The sequence below is a fragment of the Phoca vitulina genome, unplaced genomic scaffold, assembly GCF_004348235.1.
Source record: "Phoca vitulina isolate PV1807 unplaced genomic scaffold, GSC_HSeal_1.0 scaffold17, whole genome shotgun sequence".
In the NCBI taxonomy this organism is placed as follows: Eukaryota; Metazoa; Chordata; class Mammalia; order Carnivora; family Phocidae; genus Phoca; species Phoca vitulina.
The window spans coordinates 32,076,120-32,100,340 of record NW_022589720.1 but is presented as its reverse complement, the minus strand read 5'-3'; the positions used below and the strand labels follow the sequence as shown (position 1 = coordinate 32,100,340).

The 24,221-nt window shown below is 39.2% G+C and overlaps 1 protein-coding gene across 1 annotated transcript in view; it reads left to right on the top strand.

Annotated features, from left to right (window-relative positions):
• The first annotated feature begins 453 nt into the window (after positions 1-453).
• The window catches only part of MROH2B (maestro heat like repeat family member 2B), a 64,221-nt gene continuing 40,453 nt past the window's right edge, over positions 454-24,221 (top strand). The window contains exons 1-18 of the mRNA XM_032415402.1: positions 454-938; positions 2,454-2,515; positions 4,063-4,173; positions 5,469-5,628; positions 6,334-6,432; positions 9,126-9,280; positions 11,555-11,695; positions 12,075-12,167; positions 12,259-12,328; positions 14,015-14,128; positions 15,466-15,539; positions 17,724-17,846; positions 18,547-18,660; positions 20,199-20,355; positions 20,502-20,542; positions 21,167-21,308; positions 21,923-21,966; positions 24,002-24,109. Coding sequence (XP_032271293.1) covers positions 911-938; positions 2,454-2,515; positions 4,063-4,173; positions 5,469-5,628; positions 6,334-6,432; positions 9,126-9,280; positions 11,555-11,695; positions 12,075-12,167; positions 12,259-12,328; positions 14,015-14,128; positions 15,466-15,539; positions 17,724-17,846; positions 18,547-18,660; positions 20,199-20,355; positions 20,502-20,542; positions 21,167-21,308; positions 21,923-21,966; positions 24,002-24,109 — 1,836 coding nt within the window. The 5' untranslated portion in view covers positions 454-910. The remainder of the gene's footprint in view (positions 939-2,453; positions 2,516-4,062; positions 4,174-5,468; positions 5,629-6,333; positions 6,433-9,125; positions 9,281-11,554; positions 11,696-12,074; positions 12,168-12,258; positions 12,329-14,014; positions 14,129-15,465; positions 15,540-17,723; positions 17,847-18,546; positions 18,661-20,198; positions 20,356-20,501; positions 20,543-21,166; positions 21,309-21,922; positions 21,967-24,001; positions 24,110-24,221) is intronic.

Sequence of the window (24,221 nt, the reverse complement as noted above, 5' to 3'; positions counted from 1 at the left end):
ATTGTCATGAGCCCCTTCTCTTGGCCCCCTTCACATCCAGACCTATAGACTCCTAGCACCCTCTTCCCTAACACCTGCCTCATTAATATCCAGTCAGTCTGGGCATACATTGAAAATTGTGGTCATATAGATTTAGGGTTGGGGGCATTGGGACCAGATTTAGGTCTGTACTAGTAAAGTTGAAAGCATTATAGCCAAGAGGTGTGGATAAAAAATGATTTGAAAACAGGAAGAGAGAATGGAATCAAAGAAAAAAGCCTGACCCTGGAGTGAGGCCAAGACCCAGACTGAGTGAATGGTGGAGGGGGAGTGGGGAACAGGAAGGGGAGGCAGAGAAGGCTTTTGCTTGGCTGCTGTCAGTTGGACATTCCATTCAACTGCCCCTGGTGGGCATTCCGGTCCACTGAGCATGCCCAGTTTGTGTGACTGACTTTCACCAAGTAAAACAATCAACAAGATCACCATAAAGGCTTTACCAACACCAGGCCAGTAAAGTGACCACTGAAAACCATTCCCAAATTTGTGATCAATGGACCCAAGTTTAGGAAGAGGAACTCCTTTGGTCTACAAAAATGCTTTGAGTCCCAGTCTCTAATTTCTTCCTTCTCAGACACTCTGGTCTCCATCCAAGGGACAATATTTGGTGAGATGCAGCCATTTTGTTGGTCAACAGGAGCTCAGAAGCAAGAAAATGTCATAGTGGTAGAATACAGCATCATCCTCCTCAGTAGCAGCCCATCGCTGGAAGCTTCCAGATCATTGTGCCAATCAAGTGGAGGAGGGACTTTCCTTTAGAGAACCTTATGTGAAACTTTTGTGAGAAACTTGCCAACTTGCTTGTTCAATTTTTTAGCCTTACTATTTCTGATACTTAGGTGCTGTCTCTTAGAGAGCCTGAAACAGCCAAGACATGACTCAGGACATGGAGGAAACTGTAGGTGAGCATCATGGGATCCCGAGGAGCTAAGTGTTTTGTGTCTGTGTGATCATAAGTTTATGTGGGATGGGGGATGGTGTGAGTCATTGTGGAGGGTCTGTACAACTTAGAAGTGTTATGAAAACTACGCTAAAGTAAGATTATTTCTCTCTACTCTCCTTTTATTCCAAAATAATAAACCACATTGATTGTAAAGGGGCAATGATAGACTAGGAGCCTGAGAGATGATGGTGCCTTACCTTCTTTAAAAAATATATAGTTTAGGGCGCCTGGGTGGCTCAGTTGGTTAAGCGACTGCCTTCGGCTCAGGTCATGATCCCGGAGTCCTGGGATCGAGTCCCACATCGGGCTCCCGGCTCAGCGGGGAGCCTGCTTCTCCCTCTGACCCTCTCCCCTCTCATGCTGTTTCTCTTTCTCTCTCTCTCTCTCAAGTAAATAAATAAATAAAATCTTTAAAAATATATATATATAGTCTACCTGAGGAGAAAGTGCCTACAACACAAAGAAGGACAGTCTTTTATTTAACCTTAAATACTGGAAGAGTCCTTTGGAAATATTTTCTCCTAATTTTCAAGCATGGTTGCCTATCTGCTTTGCCAAAAAAGAGTGTGCTAAAGGGGTCTGTGGCTTGATTTGGAGACTCACCTCCAAAGGTTTCTCTCTGACCAATTTGCCATGTGGTCTGAATTGCTCTATTCTTTTGAATCACATATTTTTTTTCAGTTTTCCGATGAGCTTTATTCAAATATAGATATGTCTGGAAAGTGCAAGTCAAACTAATTTAGATCATTATCAGAAAACCAAAGGTTCCATGAACTTGGGACCAGAAGGTTAGACAGAGGGAAACAGAGGTAGACAGAGTGTGAAAAAGGACATGGAGGAGGTGCTGAGAGGGAAATGAAAGTAAACAGCTATATCACACCATTGCCTTCTTGTGCTCAAGTAGGGTGGAAGGGTTTCAACTCATGGTATCTGAGAGCTGTGCCTTGATAGAGAGGATATATAGGGTGATACCTACATGACAAGAGGGATAAATAGGAATGTAGCATCTTTTTTTAAAAGATTTATTTGTTTGAGAGAGAGAAAGAGCACAAGTTGGGGGGGTGGGGGGCAGAGGTAGAGAGAGAAACGGACTCCCTGCTGAGCAGGGAGCCCGATGTGGGGCTCCACCTCAGGACCCCGGAGTCATGACCTGAGCCGAAGGCAGACGCTTTACCGACTGAGCCACCCAGGTGCCCCAGAATGTAGCATCTTTTATCTTCCCCTTCACCTTTAATTCAGGTTTTGAAAAAAATACTAAGTATCTGTTATTTGCAAGTATGTCAAGTATATGAAATACGAATAAAGCACAGCTCCTGTCATCAAAGAGCTGACAGTCAAGAAGAAAAGGGATTGGGGGCAAAGGAAAGAGAGAGAGAAGTCAGGAGAAAAAAAATTTCTATAACTCTTGCGTAAGAATTAATAGAAGAACATTCCAGCAGAGACTTAATTCTTTTTTTTTTTCTGTACATTTTAGAGACTTTTGGAGATATTAACCTCACTCTAGGCATGCTGAACATGGAAGATAATATTAGTAAGGTAAGGAAAATAGAGAAAAATCTCTTTTACATTTACTCTTTCTAGTGCAATTATTGCAACATTTCATATACCTCCTTCTTTCCCTTGACTTTTTCTTTTCTCTCTGGCTTCATACACAACATTCAATCTTTCAAAAAGTAGAGTTATAAGGGAAGTCATTGTAATGTTTAAATAATATTTGGCATTTGAGGAATCAGAGTATCCAATTCTGGAAGCTAGCTAAAGAATACCCCTTTCTATATAGGCAGATGTGGAAAGACGGGGAGGCCAGACTTACAACCGTGCAGATGAGAGTCTCCTCCTGTAGAAGCTGAGAGTTCCTATAAAAATCCCCAAAGGTCTCCCCTACTCATCTGTGATGCTATTCCACAATTAGAGATTTATTTCTCTGGGATGCGAAGGCTTTTCTGGCTCCAGCAACCTTTTGTAAAATAACAGCAGTTACCTCCAGGGACACTTATCTAGGAAGCAGCACCCAAGATGCTTTCCAAACATGGTGACTTGTATTATAGTCACCCCTCACAACTTTATGAGGTAGGCATGGCCGTTTCCATTTCACAGCTAAGAGGAGGGAGACCCAGAGCAGGTACATGACCAGAACACAAGACTGTCTGACTCCAAAACAATGCTCCTAGTCGTGATCCGATGCAGCCTCCCTGTGAAGGACAGGGTCTACACCTTTATCTCCTAATCTAGTGGTTCTCAACCCTGACTGCAGGTTAGAAACCTTTATGTAGAGGGAGTTACTTCCCACCTTCAGCATGGGCACGGTACCTTGAAGGCAACATGCTTGAGGCTGTTGGGCATTTCAAGACCCCAGTCTCTCATCTATCAGAGACCATGTAGCCACCTAAGAGATTGAGAAGAGCTCTCTCACACAGCACCTGGTCAAGCCCCATGATTCCGAGGCTGCAGCTCTGTCCAAAAGAATTCAGAACTTTCTTTCTATAAGGCATGAATAAAGCTAAGGACTTATAAATCTCCCTTAGGATCCAGTTTCACAGCTTATCAGCCTCTTTGGGAATCACAGTGCGTTTCTTAATACCATAGTCACTTCCCGGTGGTAGGAGCAATGGTTTGGGTAATGAGCATTTCCATTCCCCTGAGTGCCCTACTCCAGTGTCTTTCAAGACTTTGATATGTTAGGTAGCCTGCCTCCACCTTCAATTAGATTTTGTCATAGTAATGCAGTCAGGTTAAAATAGTTTTCAGAAAGAACTTTGCTTTATATATAAGCTTTTGTCTCCTAAGTTTGCATATTATGTTCAGGAAGCCCCAATTAAGATATATAAAATCCCCCAATAAGGATGGCATGTGATGTGATGAGCACTGGGTGTTATAATATGAAACTGATAAATTATTGAACACTACATATGAAACTAATCATGTTATATAAGTCAGCTGATTGAATTTAAAATTTAAAAAAAGATGTATAAAATCCATTGTGAAGTAGAAATACATTGCTCAATTTGAAGGTGTTAATCATTTGCACTTTGATTCCTTAGTTTTGCAACTCAAATTCTGTGTATAAACTTGTATGTTCACAGGAAGACATTTATAGTCATCTCACTTCCGTTATTCAGAATAGCGACATCTTGGATGATGCAATCGTCCAACGGTTGATTTATTATGCCTCTAAGGACATGAGAGACAACAATGTAAGTTTGATTCTAAATGATGAATCAATGTCAGGGTTGTAACTGGTCTTTAAGTGACCCAAATGCAACTATGTAGACATTTATAAGCTTTTCCTACATTGCTGCCTGAATTGCAAATCAATTTCATTTGTTCCTTCATGATAACTTGGATATTATTACAGTACCAATTATTTATCCCTTCACAGATAAGGAAACTGAGGCAAAGCTAAAAAAAAAAAAGACTTTAGAGATAATATTATCCATTCCACTTTTAGATGAACATGTTGATGCTTGAAGAGATTTTTTTGAAAATAACACAGCTATCTATTGACAGAACAAGTAACTAGAACCCAGTTTTCTTGCTTTCCGTATGAATTATTATCTCTTCATGTGCCTATTTAGCTACCTATGCTAGGCACTGTATCTGAAAAAATTATTTGTAGAAATAATTTGAGTTTTAAGGTGCTTTCTTCCAGAAAGGATTTTTACCTGCCAAGGGTACTAATAATCTATGATTAATTTCAGGACTTGAGATTTGGGGGGGGGCACTTCTGTGATTCCAAGTTGGACTACAGTCCATGGAGGGCCAAGTGCACCTTTCATTTAAATGCAGCCTTTTGGAGTCTTAGGCCAAAAGATAAGAAGTCGGACGGCCAGAGTGTCACCATTTGTTGGTCCTAAATTCTGTCTATTCTCCCAAAATACTGCAAAGCAGCCTCAAATACAGGACTTACCTCTCTGGATTCCCAATCTTTTCCAGATCTCAACTTAGTAATTCATTCCACCCTATATTGTGATGTTTTTATGAGTATATTTTCTAATAGCTTGTCCAGGTCTTTTTATTTTCCTCAGCAGGAGAGTTGATCAAATTTACCTAGTTCAGCATGACCAAAAGCAGAAGTCCCTCCAAATATCTCCAGTATCAAAGATAACTAGATCAGGACAATATTAAAACCCAAAAGTCTAGACTCCTGGTCCCATTTCCCTTTCACCATTCTCTTCAGTCTTTCAACCACAGTGATTCATCACTTACACATAAAACATAGATCCTCTGTTCATAGTGCTTAATCAATTAGCAAGAAAATGTGTATTAACCTCAAGTTTACAAGAACCTTATTAAACCTGGCTTTACAGTTCATTAAAGTTACCTCTGCTTAGCAGCTACTGACCCCCACTCTAGAGGCTTTCCCCCCTGGGCTTGTAACAGCTTGTTCTCTATCCCAAAGCCAGGGGAACTTAGAATATTATCTAGACTATTACCTCTCTGAAAACTACCCCTGTTCTTCCTCTAATTGTTATTGCTGTTTCTTCCTCAGATCCTCAGAGAAACCAGGATGCTGGCTGGTGAGGTTTTGGTGTCTCTTGCTGCACATGATTTCAACTCTGTGATGTATGAAGTACAAAGTAACTTCAGGATCCTGGAACTACCAGATGAATTCGTCGTGCTTGCTCTGGCTGAACTTGCAGCCAGCTACGGTATGGAGGGAGCATCTCCACATTTGCCTGGGAAGCATCCACCCTGACTCACCATCTAAAACCAGATGGTGCAGACAGCAGAAAGGAGACCACACTTCCCTTCCGCCCTACTAAAGAGTATCGATAGTGGGATTTAGGCAGTCCTTTCTGAGCATAGATGAGCCTGCTGACCTGCCATTAGTCCGTGCTGCTCTGGATTTGGCTGGACTCTCCCACCCTCACTGCCCCTTCCATCTGGCTTTGTGTTTGCAAAAGCCCTTTTTCCACAAGGCATGTTCTGCAAACGACTGAACACTTACATGAAGTAAGAGTTTGTTATGATTGTTTTTCTACACTTTATTTAACAGTATTTATTTATTGATTTATTTTTATTGAGCATCTATTACCTGGGCTAAGCCCTGGGGATGCAGCCAAGTTCTGGTGAGAGAGATGGACATTAATCAAACAATTATCCAAATAGGCAATTGCTACAAACAACAGGTACGGGTGACTTTGCAGCTATCACCTTATTTTAGACCAACCACTCCTTGATTCTCAAACTACAGCTGGGCATTATGGCAAAAGAGGGATAGAGGAGAATATCTTCCTGCTGCACCTCATCTGTCTCCCCGACACAGCCTTGACATGCTTCTTGCTGACGCAGAGAAGCGCAGAACTCCCCAGTGTGAGGATAATGCTTTTCTTCTCTTGTGCCCCTCTCGGCAGTGTCCCAGAGTATTCCCTTCATGATGATGACCCTGCTAACCATGCAAACCATGCTCAGGCTAGCCGAAGAGGAGAGGATGAAGAGAGTTTTCTGTATTGGTGAGTATCCCTATGGTTTCCTCTTTGTTAAGACCAGACTATGAATTGTGCAAATGTTTTATTTTTCCTTTTACTCTAGTTCTGTTCTTTCTAATAATAATAACTACCATTTATTGAGTGCCTACCACATGGAAGTTTCTCTGCAGGGACTTATCTCTCTCAGTCCTCAAAGCAATTATAATTCTCTCTGTCTCAATCCTCAAAGCAAGGTAAGTACTATTACCCCCCTCCCCCCATTTTACAGATAAGAAACTGAGGGCCATGGAAATTAAGCAATTTCCTTAAAGTGGTGACAGTCAATGAAATGGAGAGGTGGTGTTCAAGTCTATGTGACTGTGGTCTGTACACTTTCCATTACCCTAAATAGCCTCCATGTCTATGAGCCTCCTTCTTTAGTTGGATCACACTTCCCCCACAGTGGTTCTGGGAGCTCACCAGCTCTTAGCAGTAGGCTAAATGTTGGCACTGCTTCATAACGCAATATTGTAATAATGATAAGTAATCAATCTAATCAAAGTACAAGCAATCATAAAATTAAGGAAAATAGGTAAACAAACTATGGGTCACAAATTCCCTCTACCCCAAAACCGAAATACATCTAGAGTAATCAAGAGTCTACAGAGAAGAAAATGCCCTGGAATTTCCAGGAAACAGCATATACAGCACAGTGAGAGGCTTCTTGGATGAGTCTGGAGACCTCGACTCTTCTCTGTGATCATCCACTGAACCATCAGGTGATTCTGCCCTCTCTCCATCTCATTTTCACCTCTAAACACATTAAATAAAGTGATTGCTAGGATCCCTCTCCCCCACCCCAACACCCCCCAACACTATTATTTTGTAATATTTAAAAGCCCATGCTGTCAGGAATGTCATCTTTACCTCTCAACCAAGTCTTTTCTGTTCTGTTTTGGTCACTTTCTCTTTTCTGTCCTCAATGGAAGCAATATCTGTATCTGGTATACACTGAGAATTTACTGTGTGCCTGAATACTGCCTTGGGCATTTTAAGATTATCATTTCCTTTAACCTCACAGCAACCCCATTTGGTAAGTAACATTTTTCCTTTGTTTTCCAGATGAGAAAATGGAGGCCTAGAAAGTTAACAGCTTGCCTGCAGTCATATAGCTAATGTGTGGCAGAGCCCAGATTTGAACTATGAGAGTCTGGCTCAGGAACTTGAGCAATTATACTAGATCAGCCCACTTTTCAATACTTTTTATTTCCCCCACTTACTATCACAGCTAACACTGTGTTCTTGCAAATAAACTTTGGTGCTTGTAATAGCATTTCTACCTGCAATATCAACAGCCCAACAGGGGAAAGGAAATAAAATTAGAAATCATCATGGCATTGAATAAGGGATTCTCTGTCTTTGTGTTATAAAGTTATCTAGTGCCCTTTGGTCCTAAAGCAACTTTTGCCTGACTGCCACTAAAGAACAGTATAAAATTACGTAGTCATCCATCCGTCCATCTAGTTATTCATTGAATCAATCAGCCAATAAGCAGACATTGTGCTCATTGCTTCAGATACCATCAATAGATAAGACATCCTTTCCCTCATGTTGCTTTTGGCCAGTGCAAGACAAACACACACACACACACACACAAGATTATGACAAAGTATAGCAGGAGATTATCAGCCTAAAGGGAATGTGAATGAGCCAATACATGGCCAGCACTAAGATACTCGGGATCTTGCCAGAGTATTCTTTGCATGTGAAGTATCATTGAGGAGTAAACTATGAATTTTCTTCATCATCTAGTGAAACATGAGGGCTGAAGGAACAAATAATATTATTTAATGCATTTGATGCAAATATATATGGGTTCGTGGTCCAAAATGATATTTTTGCAGGCCCAACATTTTTTTATTTTGTTGAACTGAAACAGACCCATGGAAAAACATACAAATCAGAAGTGTACAGGTTGATGAGTTGTCACAAAATGAACTTTCTCATTTGACCACCACCCAGGTCAAGAAGTGGGACATTACTAATACCCCAGAATCCCACCTCATCTTTCCAGCCAATCATCATCATCTCCATCCTTTCCAAGGATAACCACAAGCCTGACTTCCAACACCATAGATTAGTTTCACCTATTTGTGAGATTCATACATGTTGTTGTGTGAAGCTCAGTCCGTGTTCACTTCTGTATCCTATTACATGTCTATACTACAATTCGTCCATTGTACCTGCTGACAGACATTTTCTGTTTTCTGTTTAAGGCTATGACCCAAAAAGAAAGTGAGTATGAACATTCTTGTGCAAGTTTTTTAGTGCCTATCTATTTGTGTATCTAACTGCTGCATACTTAGGAGTGGAATTTCTGGGTCATAGAGAACACATATTCAAGTTTGGTAAATAGTATCAGTTTTCTAAAGTGTTTGTATCAATTCATGCTCCCCACAGCAGTACATGAAAACACCAGCTGCAGCTTAGTCTTACCAAAGTTTGACACTGTCTGAAATTTTAATAGTTCTAGACGGTTTGTTGTATTATCTCATTATGGCTTTAACTTACATTTCACTAACGTGACTGAATACTTTTATATGTTTATTTGGTACCGTCATAACATTTTATAGAAACTATCACACATTTGCTAATCATCAGTGCACTCGTCTCAAATTATTTTATGGTCCCTCCCATCTTTATATTTTTCTCAGTCTGTGGTTGTTTTTAAAATGCAGCCCTTGAGAAATTCAGCAAGGCCATTTACAAGTATGTCAACCACTGGAGAGACTTCCCCTATCCCAGATTGGATGCCAACCGACTATCTGACAAGATCTTCATGCTGTTCCGGTATATAATGGAGAAGTGGGCCCCCATTACCTCGCCCATGCAAGTGAGTGGGGGCCTCAGCATGCCCAAGCTACCTCTCCTTCCATGCTGCTTGAACTTCCTCCACTCTCTGACATAATCATTAATCTCAGTTGTTTTGGAAAGCTATGATTGTGTTTTATCAGGTTTATCAATGCTTTTGTTTTTCATATTTCAAATCACTGTTTATTCATTCTTGAACTAATATTTATTGAGTTCCCATGACATGCCAGACACTGTTCCCCATGCTGGGAAGACAGCAGGGATTGAACAGACCAAAATCCCCACTCTCATGGAACTGACATTCCAGTGTGTGGAAAGAACAATAACTAAATGAAGATGAGTAAAATATATAGAAATGTGTTATTTCGTGTCTTATAACCCATATTTGGGCTGAGTCACTGATTAGAAAAAACAACAGCCCACAAAAGTTTCCATGTTTATGAAGATGACAATGAAATAAAATAACATCTAAAGGATGTGCATGGCTGCTTCAAAAGATCATAATGCCTTGTGCAGAAGAGATTACAAAGTGTGTGCACATGGAATCCCATGCCTATCTTGCTTAATCGGTGTAATATTTAAATGGGGGCTAAATTACATCCTATTTAGGTCTTTTATTTCTATATTATAAAAGATGTAACTCTTAGCCCTCTCTAGTTCAGTTTCTTTTCTATGCTTTAAGCTACCAAAGCATTTATTTTTTTTTTAACATGCTGGGGTAGTTAAATCGTTAGCAAACATGGAACTTTTAAAATATCCTGTAGAAGTCTTTTCTTCAAGGCACCTGAAAAACAAGTACAAGTACTTTCCTAGTTTCCCACAGAAAGAGTTAGACAAGTGACAAGAAGGTGCACACAGTAATGAGGGAACAGAGAGAGAGGAAGCACTTAACTCCTGTGGTGTGTAATGGAAAGGCTGTGACATTGAAACTGAGCTTGCAGCCTATAAAGACATTCACCCAAGCAAGAGGCATTCCCTAAAGATGCAATAAAAGCTGCTGAAGCAGAGGCTGGAGACAAGCTAACATGCACACTTGAGTGAGTCCGGTGGGAGAAAAGGAAGAGGAGAAGAGAAAGGAGATATAAAGAAGCAGAAACAAATAAAACCAGAAAAGGTTTTGGTCTTGGCCAAATTAAGAGCCTTGAATGCTACACAGGAGTTTGGACGTTTTTTAATAGGAAATAAGAAACCTTGGAAGGGTTCTAAGCAAGGAGAATGAGATCTTAGAAACTAAGAAAAGAATAATTTTCAAGAAGTAAAGGGAGATCTACGGAGTCTATTGTTATAGCGCTCAACCGAGAATAATCTTGAAAGGCGTCCATTGCTTGGAAATGTCCAATTGCTTAGAAGAATCATCCAGCTGACACACAGTTGAGTGAAATAAACGGTTGTTATTCTGAGCCACTAAGTTTTGAGATGGTTTGCTAGACAACAAAACTTAGCTGACAGGGAAAAAAAAATTCATCACATAATATTAGGTAGAAAAAGCAGAACGTAGAACTATATATTAAAGAATGGCACCAGTTTTTTAAAAATTAAAACATATAGAGGAAATGTGGGAAAGAATAAGTCAAATAAATTTAAAAAATATTAAAATACACCAAACAGTGATTATCTATAGATACTGTCAGCAATGCAAATACTGTGTTTTCTTCTTTGTAACTTTTGTGATTTCTAAATTTTTACCATCAACCTATTTACATTTATATTTTATACTTATTCATTTTTTATGTCAACAGAAGCCAGAGTGGATTGAAGAGTAAATGAGAGGTGGGAAGTGGAGATAGCAAACGTAGACCTCTCTTTCAGAAAGCTTTGCTTTTTGTTTATTTCAAGTTTTTATTTAAATTCTAGTTAGTTAACATATAGTGTAATGTTGGTTTCATGAAGAGAATTTAGTGATTCACCATGTACTTTTTTTGGAGAAAGGAAAAAAACAGAATTGGGGTCAAAGTGATATAGAATCGAAGAATTTTTTTTAATATGAGGGAAATTTTCAATTTATTAGTATATTGAAAGAAAGCGACTAGTAGAGAAAGGTTAAAGAAATAGGAAGAGGGGCAAATACTGAAATGAGTATCAGTATAGATATAAATGTAGATAGAGCTGAAAATACAAACATAAGTATAACTGCCTCATGCAATGGTCTTAACCTAAACATTTTTTAAAGAATTCTCTCTTGGTTGGAAGCAGTGAGGAAAGTTGTTTGGGGGTGTCTAAAGCTCCAGGTATTCTGAGAACTGCACAAAAAGCACAGTGAAGTATTAGAAGTGGTATTTGTTGGCTGCCTCTGCAGACTTTGGCCATTGTTAAGGCCCACGGCCCCACAGTGAGCCTGCTGCTCCATCGGGAAGACCTCTGTGACTATGCCCTGGACCAGGTACCCTGGCTCCTGAACCAGTATAAAGACAAAGAGACTGATTTTCACGTCACTCAGGTAAGAGCCACACCCTCAAGGAACCGATTCAGAGAGTCTGTCTGCAACCATCCTGGAAGACAGTAAGTCTCCAGAGGTCCTAAAGAACTGAGATACTGGTTTGGGCATCTAAACTTAAATACTTTTTGAGAAACATGAGGTAGAGAAGAGGTTGGCACAGCTGGGGGATGTAATTCCAAAAAAGGGGTTAAGAATTTTCTTTTCAAACTACTGAGGCACTGACTAAGGCAGGGGGCCCAGAATCACCAAAGAAAACTGGTAACCGCAGGAAGGTTATGGATTTGTTCTCCTCACAAAAAGCATAATTATTTGTCTTCCACATCCTGTGCTGCTGCTTCACGGGCAGCCTCCAACTAACCTTTGAGAACTTCCATTCTAGAGTCTAAAACAAATACTGACCGCGGTGGTCCTTTATGACACGGCCCTTCCAAAGGGCTTGAGAAAAACCATCTTTATCAATTTACTCCACCAGGTAAGAAAACCCTGCTGTCAGATCTGATTGTTTCATTTCCACCGGTTTTCTGTTTTTAACACCTCCCACCTGATTCTTCTTGCTCATTCAGGTGTGCAGAGTTCCAGAGCCTCCAGTAAAGGAAAATGAAATTGAAGCTTCAAGCTGTTTCCTCATTCTAGGTAGGATCCAGCGTCCAGAGGGTTTTTAATAAAAATGTCTCCCAGTGATGATGACAACAGTGATGAAGGGTGTGCAAACTATCATATTAGTTATTTCACACACACACACACACACACACACACACACACACTATACCTTCAACTCATGGTATCCTGTGCCTCTCCCTATCCTCCCATTCCCAAGAGAAGCGCAACAGGTAGGGCAACCAATCATCCTGGTTTGCCTGGAACTAATGGACTTGCAGGGGTAGAACTTTCAGTTCTAAAACCAGAAAATTTCTGATATATTTTGGGAATTAACCCCCTTATCAGATATATGGTTGGCAAATATTTTTCCCATCCCATCTGTTGCTTTTTCATTTTGTTAATGGTTTTGTGTTTTTTTTCTGTTGGGCAGAAGATTTTTGGTTTGACATAGTACCGCTTATTTATTTTTGCCTTTGTTGCTTCTGCTCTTGTTGTCAAATCCAACAAAATCAGTGCCAAGACCAATGTCAAGGAGCTCACTGCCTATGTTTTCTTCCAGGAGTTTTATGGTTTCAGGTCTTACATTCATGTCTTTATTTTGATTTGATTTTTGTATATGGTATAAGGTAGGGATCTGGTTTCATTCTTTTGCATGTGGCTGTCCATTTTCCCAACACCATTTATTGAAGAGACTATCCTTTCCCTATTATATATTTTTGGCTCCTTTGTCAAAAATTAATTGGCCACATATGGATGGATTTATTTCTAGGCACACCAAGGTGAGTTGGTAATCCTAGGGATAGGAAATGCTTCTTTTCTTGGTATTTGAGATTATTTGAGACTGTGTCAAACCCAAAGTCATGCTTTTTTCTCCCTGGTCATTTCTTAATATCTATTCCTTTTCTCTCTCTCTCTCCTTCACTCTTTCCCCTTCTTTCTTGCTCTCACATCACAGTCCCACCCATTGTCTGGTTAGAATACCTGGTGCAGGTGGTAGAGGAGGCCCCAAGTTCTCAGAGTCAGTATACAAATTATGTTCCAACATAGACCCTGAAAAGTAAGGACAAGAGCAATCCCATACCTCCCATACCTCCACCTCCACCCTCTCCCAAATATGTCATTTCTACTACTTCACTGCATTACCTTTCTATTATTTCTAGTTCTCCACTAACTGGTCCCTCTGTTTCTATTCTTTCCTCTGTTCTATGCCCAACCTAATTAACTACTTCACTCTATCTCTAATAATTTCAAACCCAAACCGCTTTACTCCAATCAGACCTTTTCTCTTTCTTCCTTGCTCCCTGACTTACCCTTGTAGCTCTCTAACTCCACAGCTGGGGAAGCATCATTCCAATCTCTGCCTCCATGTTCATAAGGCGTTCTCCCCTTATCTCCTCTCCTTTTCTCATCTCATACTGAATTAGGGCCCACCCTAATAACGTTACCTTAATTCGATTCCATCTGTAAAAAAAAAAAAAAACACCTAATTTCTAAATAAAGTCATATTCACAAGTATGAACAAATGTGGTATATAAATCTCTCTTAGTGATCAAACTGCTTAATTCCATGATACTAAAGATACATCGATGTAATAAAATCTAGTTACCAACCAAAGAGTGACTTTGACAATCTTCATGGAATTCTGCTTTTCCCATTCACAAGTATTTTACCTAAGGTGAAAATGAGTTCTTATGACTCCAGTATGTCTTATACCTGCAGCCCATTCCAACCCTGCAGACCTGATGGAATTTTTTGATGAACAAATGAGAAGTGATAATGAAACCACTCGAATGGGAATCTTGACTTTGTTAAGATCGGCTATCAATGCTGAGGGTAAGCAAAGGAATGAAGCCAAAGTGGTTTATTTTGTGCCAAGAAGCAAACTAAAGCCTGTGCATTCTCTAACTTTATTCTATGTCTTTGGGGTGTTTATAGAAGATCATATTCAAGTAAAGCTCTGTCTTCTTGGTCATCTACAATCTACTACTTTTTTAAAGATTTTATTTATTTATTTGAGAGAGAGAGAGAAAGAGAGGGTGTGAAAGCACGAGCAGGCGGGAGGGGTAGAGGGAGAGGGAGAAGCAGACTCCCCAGTGAGCAGGGAATCCAATGCAGAACTCGATCTCAGGACTCTGAGATCATGACCTGGGCTGAAGGCAGCTGCTTAACTGACTGAGCACCCAGGTGCCCCTATAATCTACTACTTTTAAACGGCATTTTCAGTTACCTCTCTTCTTTCATGATACTTATGGATATACATAGTTGACAAGAAGTAGAATATTTGAAAATCAAATTTAGAAGATCTAGTAAGCTGGCTAAGTAGCCCAATAAATAGGGGGTAGGTGGGAGGAATGCACAATATTCTAGAGATTAGTACATTTAGAAAAGAGCAGAATTTAATGGAATATCATATTTCATTAATTCCAAGAAGCACATATTTTCATGCTATTGGAATTTATCTCATAATTGATAGCATCTTTAATTATAATCAGCCACTATAAGGTTTTTTTGATACAATATAAAATACTGTTATCTCATAAAATTGATGATATCTTGAATTCAATAAAATATGAGAATTCATTTTTATCCTATATTATAATATTTCAAAAAATTCAGTTAGCCCTGAGATTTACTGAAGAATCAGAAGACAAGAAATATGAAGTAGTCTCACAGAATTTAAAGCTAATCCATTGGGCGTGATGTGTTGAGTCCACTTTGGAACCTAACATTTTAAACAAGATGAAATCAAATATAATATGGAGCAAAGAGAGCAATAAACATCTCTCATAAATTGAAAAAGAAGAGGGGTGCCTGAGTGGCTCAGGGGGTTAAGGGTCTGCCACCGGCTCAGGTCATGATCCCAGGGTTCTGGGATGAAGCCCGTGTTGGGCTCCCTGCTCAGCGGAGAGTCTGCTTCTCCCTCTCCCTCTGCATCCCCCCTCCCCCGCCACTCGTGCTTTCTCTCTCTCATTCACTCTCTCACTCTCAAATAAATAAATAAAATCTTTTAAAAAATGGAGAAGAAGATAAGAGGAAATTGAATAGCCTGAAATGTTATGGACAAAAGACTTTGAAATTATGTACCATAACTCTAATGGGATTTCATCAATCCTAGAACAGACTATACTCCTACTGAATCTGATCTCTTCATTTCTCTCCCTGTCTTTCAGAGCCCAAGTTGCGAGATCACATCACTTCAATTGAAAGAACAGTCAAAGTCATCATGGGTGACCTCAATATAAAAGTAAGAGAAATAATGGGGACTTTAATTTTGTTGATGGTAGTTTTAGGAATTAATGAAATGGTTTTGATTCTTTAAGAATCTACTTTAAGATTGCTTTATAAAGAGCTCAGTGATAAATTCCAATTTTAATACAATTCCATCTTTCCCCAAAAGATAAACTATATCAAGGTAAAGTTCTAAAGTACATTCAGTTCAAGGGCTTCTAAGTAGGAAAAAAAAAGATTTTTGCCCAGAGCATCACAGTACTATGCTCTTCAAATGGTTTAAAAATTGTTAATTATAAAAATAATGTATCTTCCTCCAAAAAATAATAACCCCTAAGTCTGTTTGTTGTTGTTGTTGTTTTTTAGCTTAGATATCCTATTTTCCAACTAGGGAACATCTAGAGCAAGTTTTGCACATAATAGATTGCACAATATTTCCTGATTATTTGATTAAAGTATTCCATATTAGATAAGATATACAACTTGTACTGGAACAAATTAAAAAATAGAAATTACTATTTTTTTTTATTAAAACCACATTTTGTTTGGATCAAAGCCCCATACAGAAACCAATGAAAAGAAGAAAATTCCCCTAGTAGACTTTCATCTGCAGTGACTATAACAAAAGCTATGCAATAAATAACAATAATTATGCTAAGTGGAATAAATCAATCAGAGAAAGACAAATACCATATGATTTCACTAATATGTGGAATTTGAGAAACAAAACAGGTGAACACAGGGGAAAGAAAAAAAGAGAGAGAGGCAAACCATAAAACAGACTCTTAATGATAGGAACAAACGAAGGGTTGCTGGAGGGGTGGTGGGTGGGGGATGGGTTAAATGGGTGATGGGCATTAAGGAGGGAACTTGTGATGAGCACTGGGCATTATATGTAAGTGATGAATCACTAAATTCTACTCCTGAAACTAATATTACATTATATGTTAACTAACTAGAATTTAAATTAAAAATTGAAACAAAAATAAATAAATAACTAAAACATAAATTTTAAAAAATTAAAAAACAGTGGTGTGATTATAGATAAAGTAAGTGGCCAAGTCAATCAAAATATGACTAAAAGAGTTTAGGGTAGAATAAAAGAGGACAGAAACTTTAAGGAAGTCCAGCTCCCCAGGCAAAAGTAGAGAATTTATAACTTTTTCTCCCCCTCATTTTGGTAGACTACAGGTGCCTTTATGCTAATTGCTAATTGCTACCTTGTGGCCCTGCCTCCCTATTCAAAATTACTCTTTTTTCCCAACTCTCAATTAAAAGACCCATTCAGTAAAGAATTAGATCTGAGCTTTCTATCCTCCAGGGAAGCAATTCAATATGAAAACCTAATTATTTAAAAATTATAATACAGGTTCATAATCCCTTGTTCTAATCCCTGGGGCCAGGTGTATTTCAGAATTCACAACCTTCCTGATTTTATTTTATTTTTTTGGATTTATTTATTTATTTGACAGAGAGACATAGCTAGAGAGGGAACACAAGCAGGGGGAGTGGGAGAGGGAGAAGCAGGCTTCCCGCGGAGCAGGGAGCCCGATGCGGGGCTCGATCCCAGGACCCCGGGATCATGACCTGAGCCGAAGGCAGACACTTAACGACTGAGCCACCCAGGTGCCCCAACCTTCCTGATTTTAGAAAAACATTACTGTGACAGTAGCCACAATCAAACTCATTAATATCTCTGCAAGAAAATATATGCAGAGCCACACTATATAGAATAAGTCAAGACTACAGTTTTAAAACAGTTGAGTTGTGTTTTGCCACCAAATGAGTTAGCGCCAAACTCAAGAAACAAAATTCCAGTGTCCAGAGTTTTTTAGGTTTTGAAATTGTAGATAAAGGATTGTAGATCTGTAGTTCATCATGCTATCTTTCATTGAGGATTTTAAAAGCAAGGTGGTGTTTTAGCCCACAATACCAACATTTCATAATCTACGGTAATACAGGGTATGTCTTGGGAGCAAAGGAGAAAGATTTTGGTTAAAGAGAGCCTTTCCTGTAACCCTTAAATCATAAGCTGTAGCTGGCTTCCTGCTCCATCTATTTATAGTCCAATTATTCAACTGATACTCCTTTTTGGAAAGGTTCCCATTAACCGATCCATGAAGGTTAAAGAGTATGAGAAGCTAAATTAATGTTCTGCCCAACGTAGTAAAATGCTGCAAATGCATTTTTCTGATTCTAGGTGAGGAATTCCACTCTCCTCCTCATTCAAACCATGTGTGAGAAATGCTTCATTGAAGCCCGGGATGGATGGCCACTGATCGATTATATCTTCTCCCAGTTTGCCATGTCCAACAAGAACCTGGTATGAAGAGGTGCAGTTTTGAAAGCTACACTGTACCAAGGGCAGTTAACTCAACTAAGGCTCAATTCAATGACTGATTTAGAAGTTATATTTCAGTCTTATCACTTTTATTGATAAATTTTTCAGCCTCTAGCGTTCTCAGTTCTCTTTTACGGGTATCACTTACAACTTATGATAAATTCAAGGTAGGTGAAATCATGGTTTTCCCTAAGGAGGCAACCTGTCCTCAAAGGCTTGAGACAGGGGTGGAGAAAGTGGATTGCTTCAGAGGAAACAAAAGACATCCATATTTGCCAAATGGGGGTTAACTTCCTAAAAAGTATGTGCGTAAGATCTCGATCTTATCAAGTCCATGACAGCTGAAATTACAGTCCCCTCCACTAAGAGGCAGTGTCTTTGAAAATCTTGCCCCCGAGACAATAGCAAAGGCCTGAGGGAGAGAGGGAATATCTGTAGTTCAAGAACCTTCACAATTTTGGCTTTTCTGCTTTATCCAGCAGTGTTTTTCCTAACCAATTCCTCCAAGGAGCACGTTAAAACAGAACTTAAGTACTGGAGAACAAAATTGCTGGGTTCCATGAGCCCCTTAAGTTGAGTGACTGCATCCTGCACCCCAGAGTCTGAGAACACATCCAAGTAAGGTCAGAGGGGACCAACAGGAAGGATTATTAACAGGTCACCTGTTTCATCTTTCTTGAAGGAAAAACCGATGAAACCTAACTCCCATGAGGTTGAAAGGGGAGAGAAATCTGTCCGGGAAATAAGCCTCGAGGTCTTAAAAACCCTAGATCCATTGGTCATTGGAATGCCCCAGGTAAGGGGTCTTTTATCACCACTGACAGTTACTTTGATCATCCCTCTAAAGCTCTGTCCATTTAGGAGTAAAGACATGAATTTGTCCTTCATGTGTCATCATCAGCGTTTTTGATGCTCTGATTAGAGGAAGTACATTGCAATGCTCAGTGCCGAGCACAGAGTAGTTCCTCAAAAACGTCTCTTCTTCCCTTAGCATACCTAGACATATATTAAGTGGTGAGTGGAGATTCTAATTTAGTGAATGCTAAACTTTCCTCATTCATCTAGAAAGGTGTTGAAAGTACACATTCTCAGGCCACACCTGAGGCTTAAAAATAATCTGTACCTTAATGGGAGGAGCCTTGTAATCTGTGTTTTCCTTAAGCAAAATAACCTGAGAAAGGATTAACTGGCCAGAAATGCATGACACAGACAAGAGACAATCAATAGACCAATTTAAGTGGATCAGAGGCTTTATCTAGAATGGCATTTTAAGGTGCAGTCCTTGGATTATCTAAGATATTTATTTAAAACGCAGATCTCCAGGCCACATCCCACATCTACTGAATCAGCATTCGGGGCATAGGGCCCACGAATCTGTATGCAAACAAATCCCAGTATTTCTGATACATCCTAAAGTTGGAACATTTCAATGTAAAAATAGATGATGAAAAGAAGTCTAGGGCCAGACTCCAATGGGCCTGAAACGCCAAATTCCTACCTTGTGATTGATGAGCCATTCAAAATGTTAAGCAAGTGCTAAATATTTAAAACAATAACTGTAAGAGATCAGTGGATTTACATAGGGGTAGACTAAGAGCAAAGAGAGTGAGCATGAGATCAGATGTAACTCACAGGAACTGGAGCAGGGTCATGAGAGTAGGAAGGAAATATGGAGGGGCATGGAAGACCTTATAATGAAAAAAAGGACAGGGCTTGGTGATTAAATCTGGATGGCAAGACAAAGGGAAGGGTCCATGTTGACACCTAGGTTTCCATTAGGACAAGGGAGTTTTCCAGAGAATATGAAACAGACTGACTAAAGAAACCAAGTGTGCCAGAACTCCAGAGCAAGAAGGTCGACACCTGGAGCAGCCCATTCACTATCCATTCCCAATCATTCTCTCTCCAGTCTTGGGGTTTGGGGACATATATGACTTACTTTGTCTTGTCACACTGACAAAGGGCTTGGTAGCACTTGGTGAGTGGAGCCCAGGGGTGCTAGACCTCCTGCACTGCCTAGAACACTTCTTCACAAGGAAGAATTGTCCTGCGCCAAATTCCAGCAGCAAACCCATGCAGACACGCTGAGTGCAGTGCTGAGTGCAGTGCTGAGTGCAGTGCTGAGTGCAGTGCACCATGCACTACAACTGGCGCCTGAAAATGAACGTGTAGTGCAGAGATTTTATTTCATGGTTTCATTTTTATTTGGCCTGAAGAGAAAAAAAAATAACAGGTGAGAGAACATGCTCTAAATCAGAGGGAAACCCACAGTGAGAACCAAGGAGAAATCATGGACGAATCCAAAAGCCTTGCATCTTGCTTTGTTTTCCCCAGGTGCTATGGCCAAGAATCCTGACTTTTGTAGTTCCTGCAGAATATACTGGAACTCTGGATTACCTGTTTAATATCATCAGAAGTTTGATTATGGCAGAGGAGAGGAAGAAGAATGATACCAAGGAGTCAACAGCACTTGTCATCTCTACCGGAGCTGGTGTGTACATTCAAAAACAAAGCAAAACACTTCTCTTATGAGAGGCTCATTTCCAGAAAGGCTACAGTGCTTTGATTACATACCCAACCCCAATCTGAATTTCTCTAGCCCCCACAGCAATAATGAAAATCACTTTCTCTTTCCAGTGAAACTTCCTTCACCACAGCAGCTATTGGCCAGACTTCTGGTGAGTGAGTTATGAATAATGTGGGATAAATTTAGGTCAATATAGATCATTCAGTTCTAAATAAATGTTAATAAAAATTACACAGCAACTCCAAACCAAAAGAAACACTAAAATGGCATAATAAATGTTCTGCTCCACTAATGATACTCATTAAGATTACTGGCAAGATTATCTTCTCGCTCTGAAATGCTCGTTAAACTTAATTTATTATTTTTAAAATAAGAATAGACTGAATTTGATCCCCAAGTACCATTCAAATAAATTCCACATCTATTATTTAGATTTCCTTCTTTCCTTTTCTCCCCCATATGTGTATCATTTGCTCAGATACCATTTCCACATGCCCTTATTTAATTAATAAATATATCTAAGTGTTGGTACCTTCCATTTATTTTTGATTGATGGTTTCTATATATGTTTTCCCCTTTATCCCCAGATGAAAATTGGGGAGGATTGTCTAAGTATTAGCTTTGCTCTAAAATAAGTAAGAAATAGACTGATGATTGGTTGAAAGATGATCTAATGTAGGAATCAAGGGCATCCAGGACAGTGATAAAAGGAAAAGGCAGGTGGGGCTTTTAAGTACCCCTGCAGTTGATTAACTTTTTATCTTCCATTTTTCAGGTAATATCTATGCTTGCCAGTTTAGGGAAATTATGTGGGGCTGGTGCAATAGGACTTTTGAAGATGCTGCCTGAGATAATTCACCCCAAATTGGTAGACCTGTGGAAAACACGCTTTCCTGAGCTCCTGCAGCCTCTGGAAGGTACAAGGGAGTAGAATCGGGTCTTTAGCCAAGGAGGCAAGAACATAAAGAAAATGAGACACCACTTTTCTGCCTAAGGCTGATTTGAGGCAATTGAAACAATGAACTTGATGTGCAAAGTAGACAACTATATTTTTTCCTTGATTCCTTGTGTTCTAATTCTCTACCACATACTTGTATTACAGGAGTATCTGGTGGGTAATATTCTTAGCAGAAATTTTACTTTTGCTCTGGTCTTTTTCTTATATTTAGAGAAACTCCCTTTTGGTATTATTCTAAAAAATCACTACTATTTTTAGCAAAAAGCCTAGATTTGGATCATGGATTGAAGACTTTTTGCCAGCCTGACTAGCACTTAAAGTTGGCAACATAGTAAATTTCATCTGAAATAATCATCCTCTATAAAGCTTGAAGTGGGGCTCCAGCATCCACTGGGGACCTGGCAAGGGAGAAACAGGGTCCTGAATTTATTTTCTATTTCTATCTTCTATTATAATCATCCTCTGTAAAGCTTGAAGTGGGGCTCCAGCATCCACAGGGGACCTGGCAAGGGAGAAACAGGGTCCTGAATTTATTTTCTATTTCTATTTTCTATTTTTAATTTCTATTTCTAGGAAAGAATACTAGCATCGTGCTATGGGAAACCATGCTACTTCAGGTAAGGGTAGCTTCTAGACTAATCGTTGATGATGGGGTGATAAAATCAGCTAGAGTCACCCATCTTAACAAAAAAGATCCAGATTCCCAAGGGCAGTAAACAACATTTCCTTTCCTTAGGAAATGGACTAGAATGTTAGAAGTGATCGCTCAAGAATTACAGTCTCTGCATCACCATAATTTGAACAATAATCTTTAGTCTTCAGTTTGGTTAAGAGTTTAAGATAGTACTGAAGATTTCATTTACTAATATTTTTCTCTGTGTCTTTCTTAAATCTTCTCTAATTTCCAGTTTTTTCCTTTCCTTGTAATTGCATTCTTTTACCATTTAAATAAAGAAACACAAATTGACATCATTTCCACTTCTGTGCTTCTAAATACAATTCTGTTTCCTCACCTTTCTGCTTCTCACCGTATTTTTTCCTGATTTGTAAAAACCAAAGGGCCACATTATACCATTTTTCCAGAAAAAAAAAAAGTCATCCATAAACTTTTTGGACCTTTGCAACCAGTTTGCAACCAGTTGCAAAGGTCCAAAATCCCCAAAATGGTAAATTGGCATGTAGGAGCCTGACATTGGCTCTACAGAGAGGATTTTTATTTCAGGAGCCTACAGGAGGTCAAGGAGCCCATAGGAAGGGAGCTTTTAACCTAGCAGGGTCTCAGTTCATAAGCCGTTTACATAGAATTTAACTATGGCTTCTTAAAAATGTCAAGTTTTAGTGACCTGTCCTCATCACCTCCATGTTCCATTCCTGCCCCTTCCAGAATCAGAATCTCTAAGAGATTCTGCCTGAGAACTGGCATGTTTTAAAGACTCCCACAAGTGATTCTTACCCAGTATGAGATTTGAAAGCAACTGCTGTACTTTCCTGGTCTTTAATTCTAGCACCCACCTCTCCTCCTGTATTCATGCTGCTTTTATCTTCCCCCTTCTCTTCCTCAAAATTCCTACCTTATTTTCCCCTGCTACCATCTTAAAGTAACTGTTCTTACTATGAAGGAAGGTTCTCTTTCCAGAGAGAAGCCTCGAGAACGTTCTTTTCCCTCTTCCAATCTTGAGTATAATTCCATTTAGCCTTCTCCCAAAACTGTTTTCGTGTGCTGCCTTCCCTCAGGCTTCCAAGACTGTTTAATTTCTTCTCTTCAAAGAGCCCACTCACCAAACAAGTTCTTACTAAGAGAATACCTAGAAATCTCCATGGGCTTTGACGTTAAACGTCCTTTTCTAAGCTTAAAGTAGGGAAAATGCAGGAGAAATAATTGACTTTAGAAATTGCAATGGATTTTGTCCTCCAAAAAGACAAAAACACCTTTTAATGTATTGTTCAGTGAAGAAGGAAATAAGTTCAGATGGCTGACTGAGGCCCTGGCTCAGAACAATTGGTGAAACCAGGAATGTTTAGCTACCAGAGTTGAAGTTAGCAAAATGTACTTGTACGTTTAATTGGTTCTTCAAGACATTTTATTTCTTTATTCAAAAAATGTCCCTTTCTTTTTCTTTTAGTATGTAATAAAACAAACTAACATTGACAAATGCAGTTTTTCCAAATCTGTTTAAAACTTGAAAAGTGTTAACTTCAATTTAAGTTTCAAAATGGATTAGTTTCTATGTTAAGCCTTTGGGCAATTTTTATTTAAGAGGAAAAAGGAAGGCACTTACATGGAGTTACTTCCACCTTCAGAGTAACTTGTTCTTAATGGGAATTCAGAACATAACAGCATATGGCTATTAAAATAAACAAAGAGAAGGGAGCCTGGCTGGCTCAGTTGGAGGAGAATGTGACTCTTGATCTCAGGGTTGTGAATTCGAGCCCCACATTGGGTGTAGAGATTACTAAAAATAAATAAATAAATAAACTTTAATAAAATAAGAGGAAAGGTTCCAAAATAACCAGTTTTTTTAAATGGGAAAAGGAATAACTCCATTTATTATATATTATATATTTATACTTAAAAAAATAAGGTAACAAAAAAGTACTAAGAAAGCACACTAAACAGTTGTATTCATATCTAACTTCCACTTCCTGCAACAGTTGCTCAAAGAATCTCTATGGAAGATCAATGACATAGCCTGGACCATTCAACTGAGTCGAGATTTCAAGGAGCAAATGGGCAGTTACAGCAACACCTCCCTTGAGAAGGTTGGTTTTTCAACTAAGGGCCTTCACATCCTACCTTATGACCTAAAATGGCTGCTCAAGTTCCAATTTGTCTGTACTACCACCAAAAAGAAGGAGAAATTGCTAGGAAAAT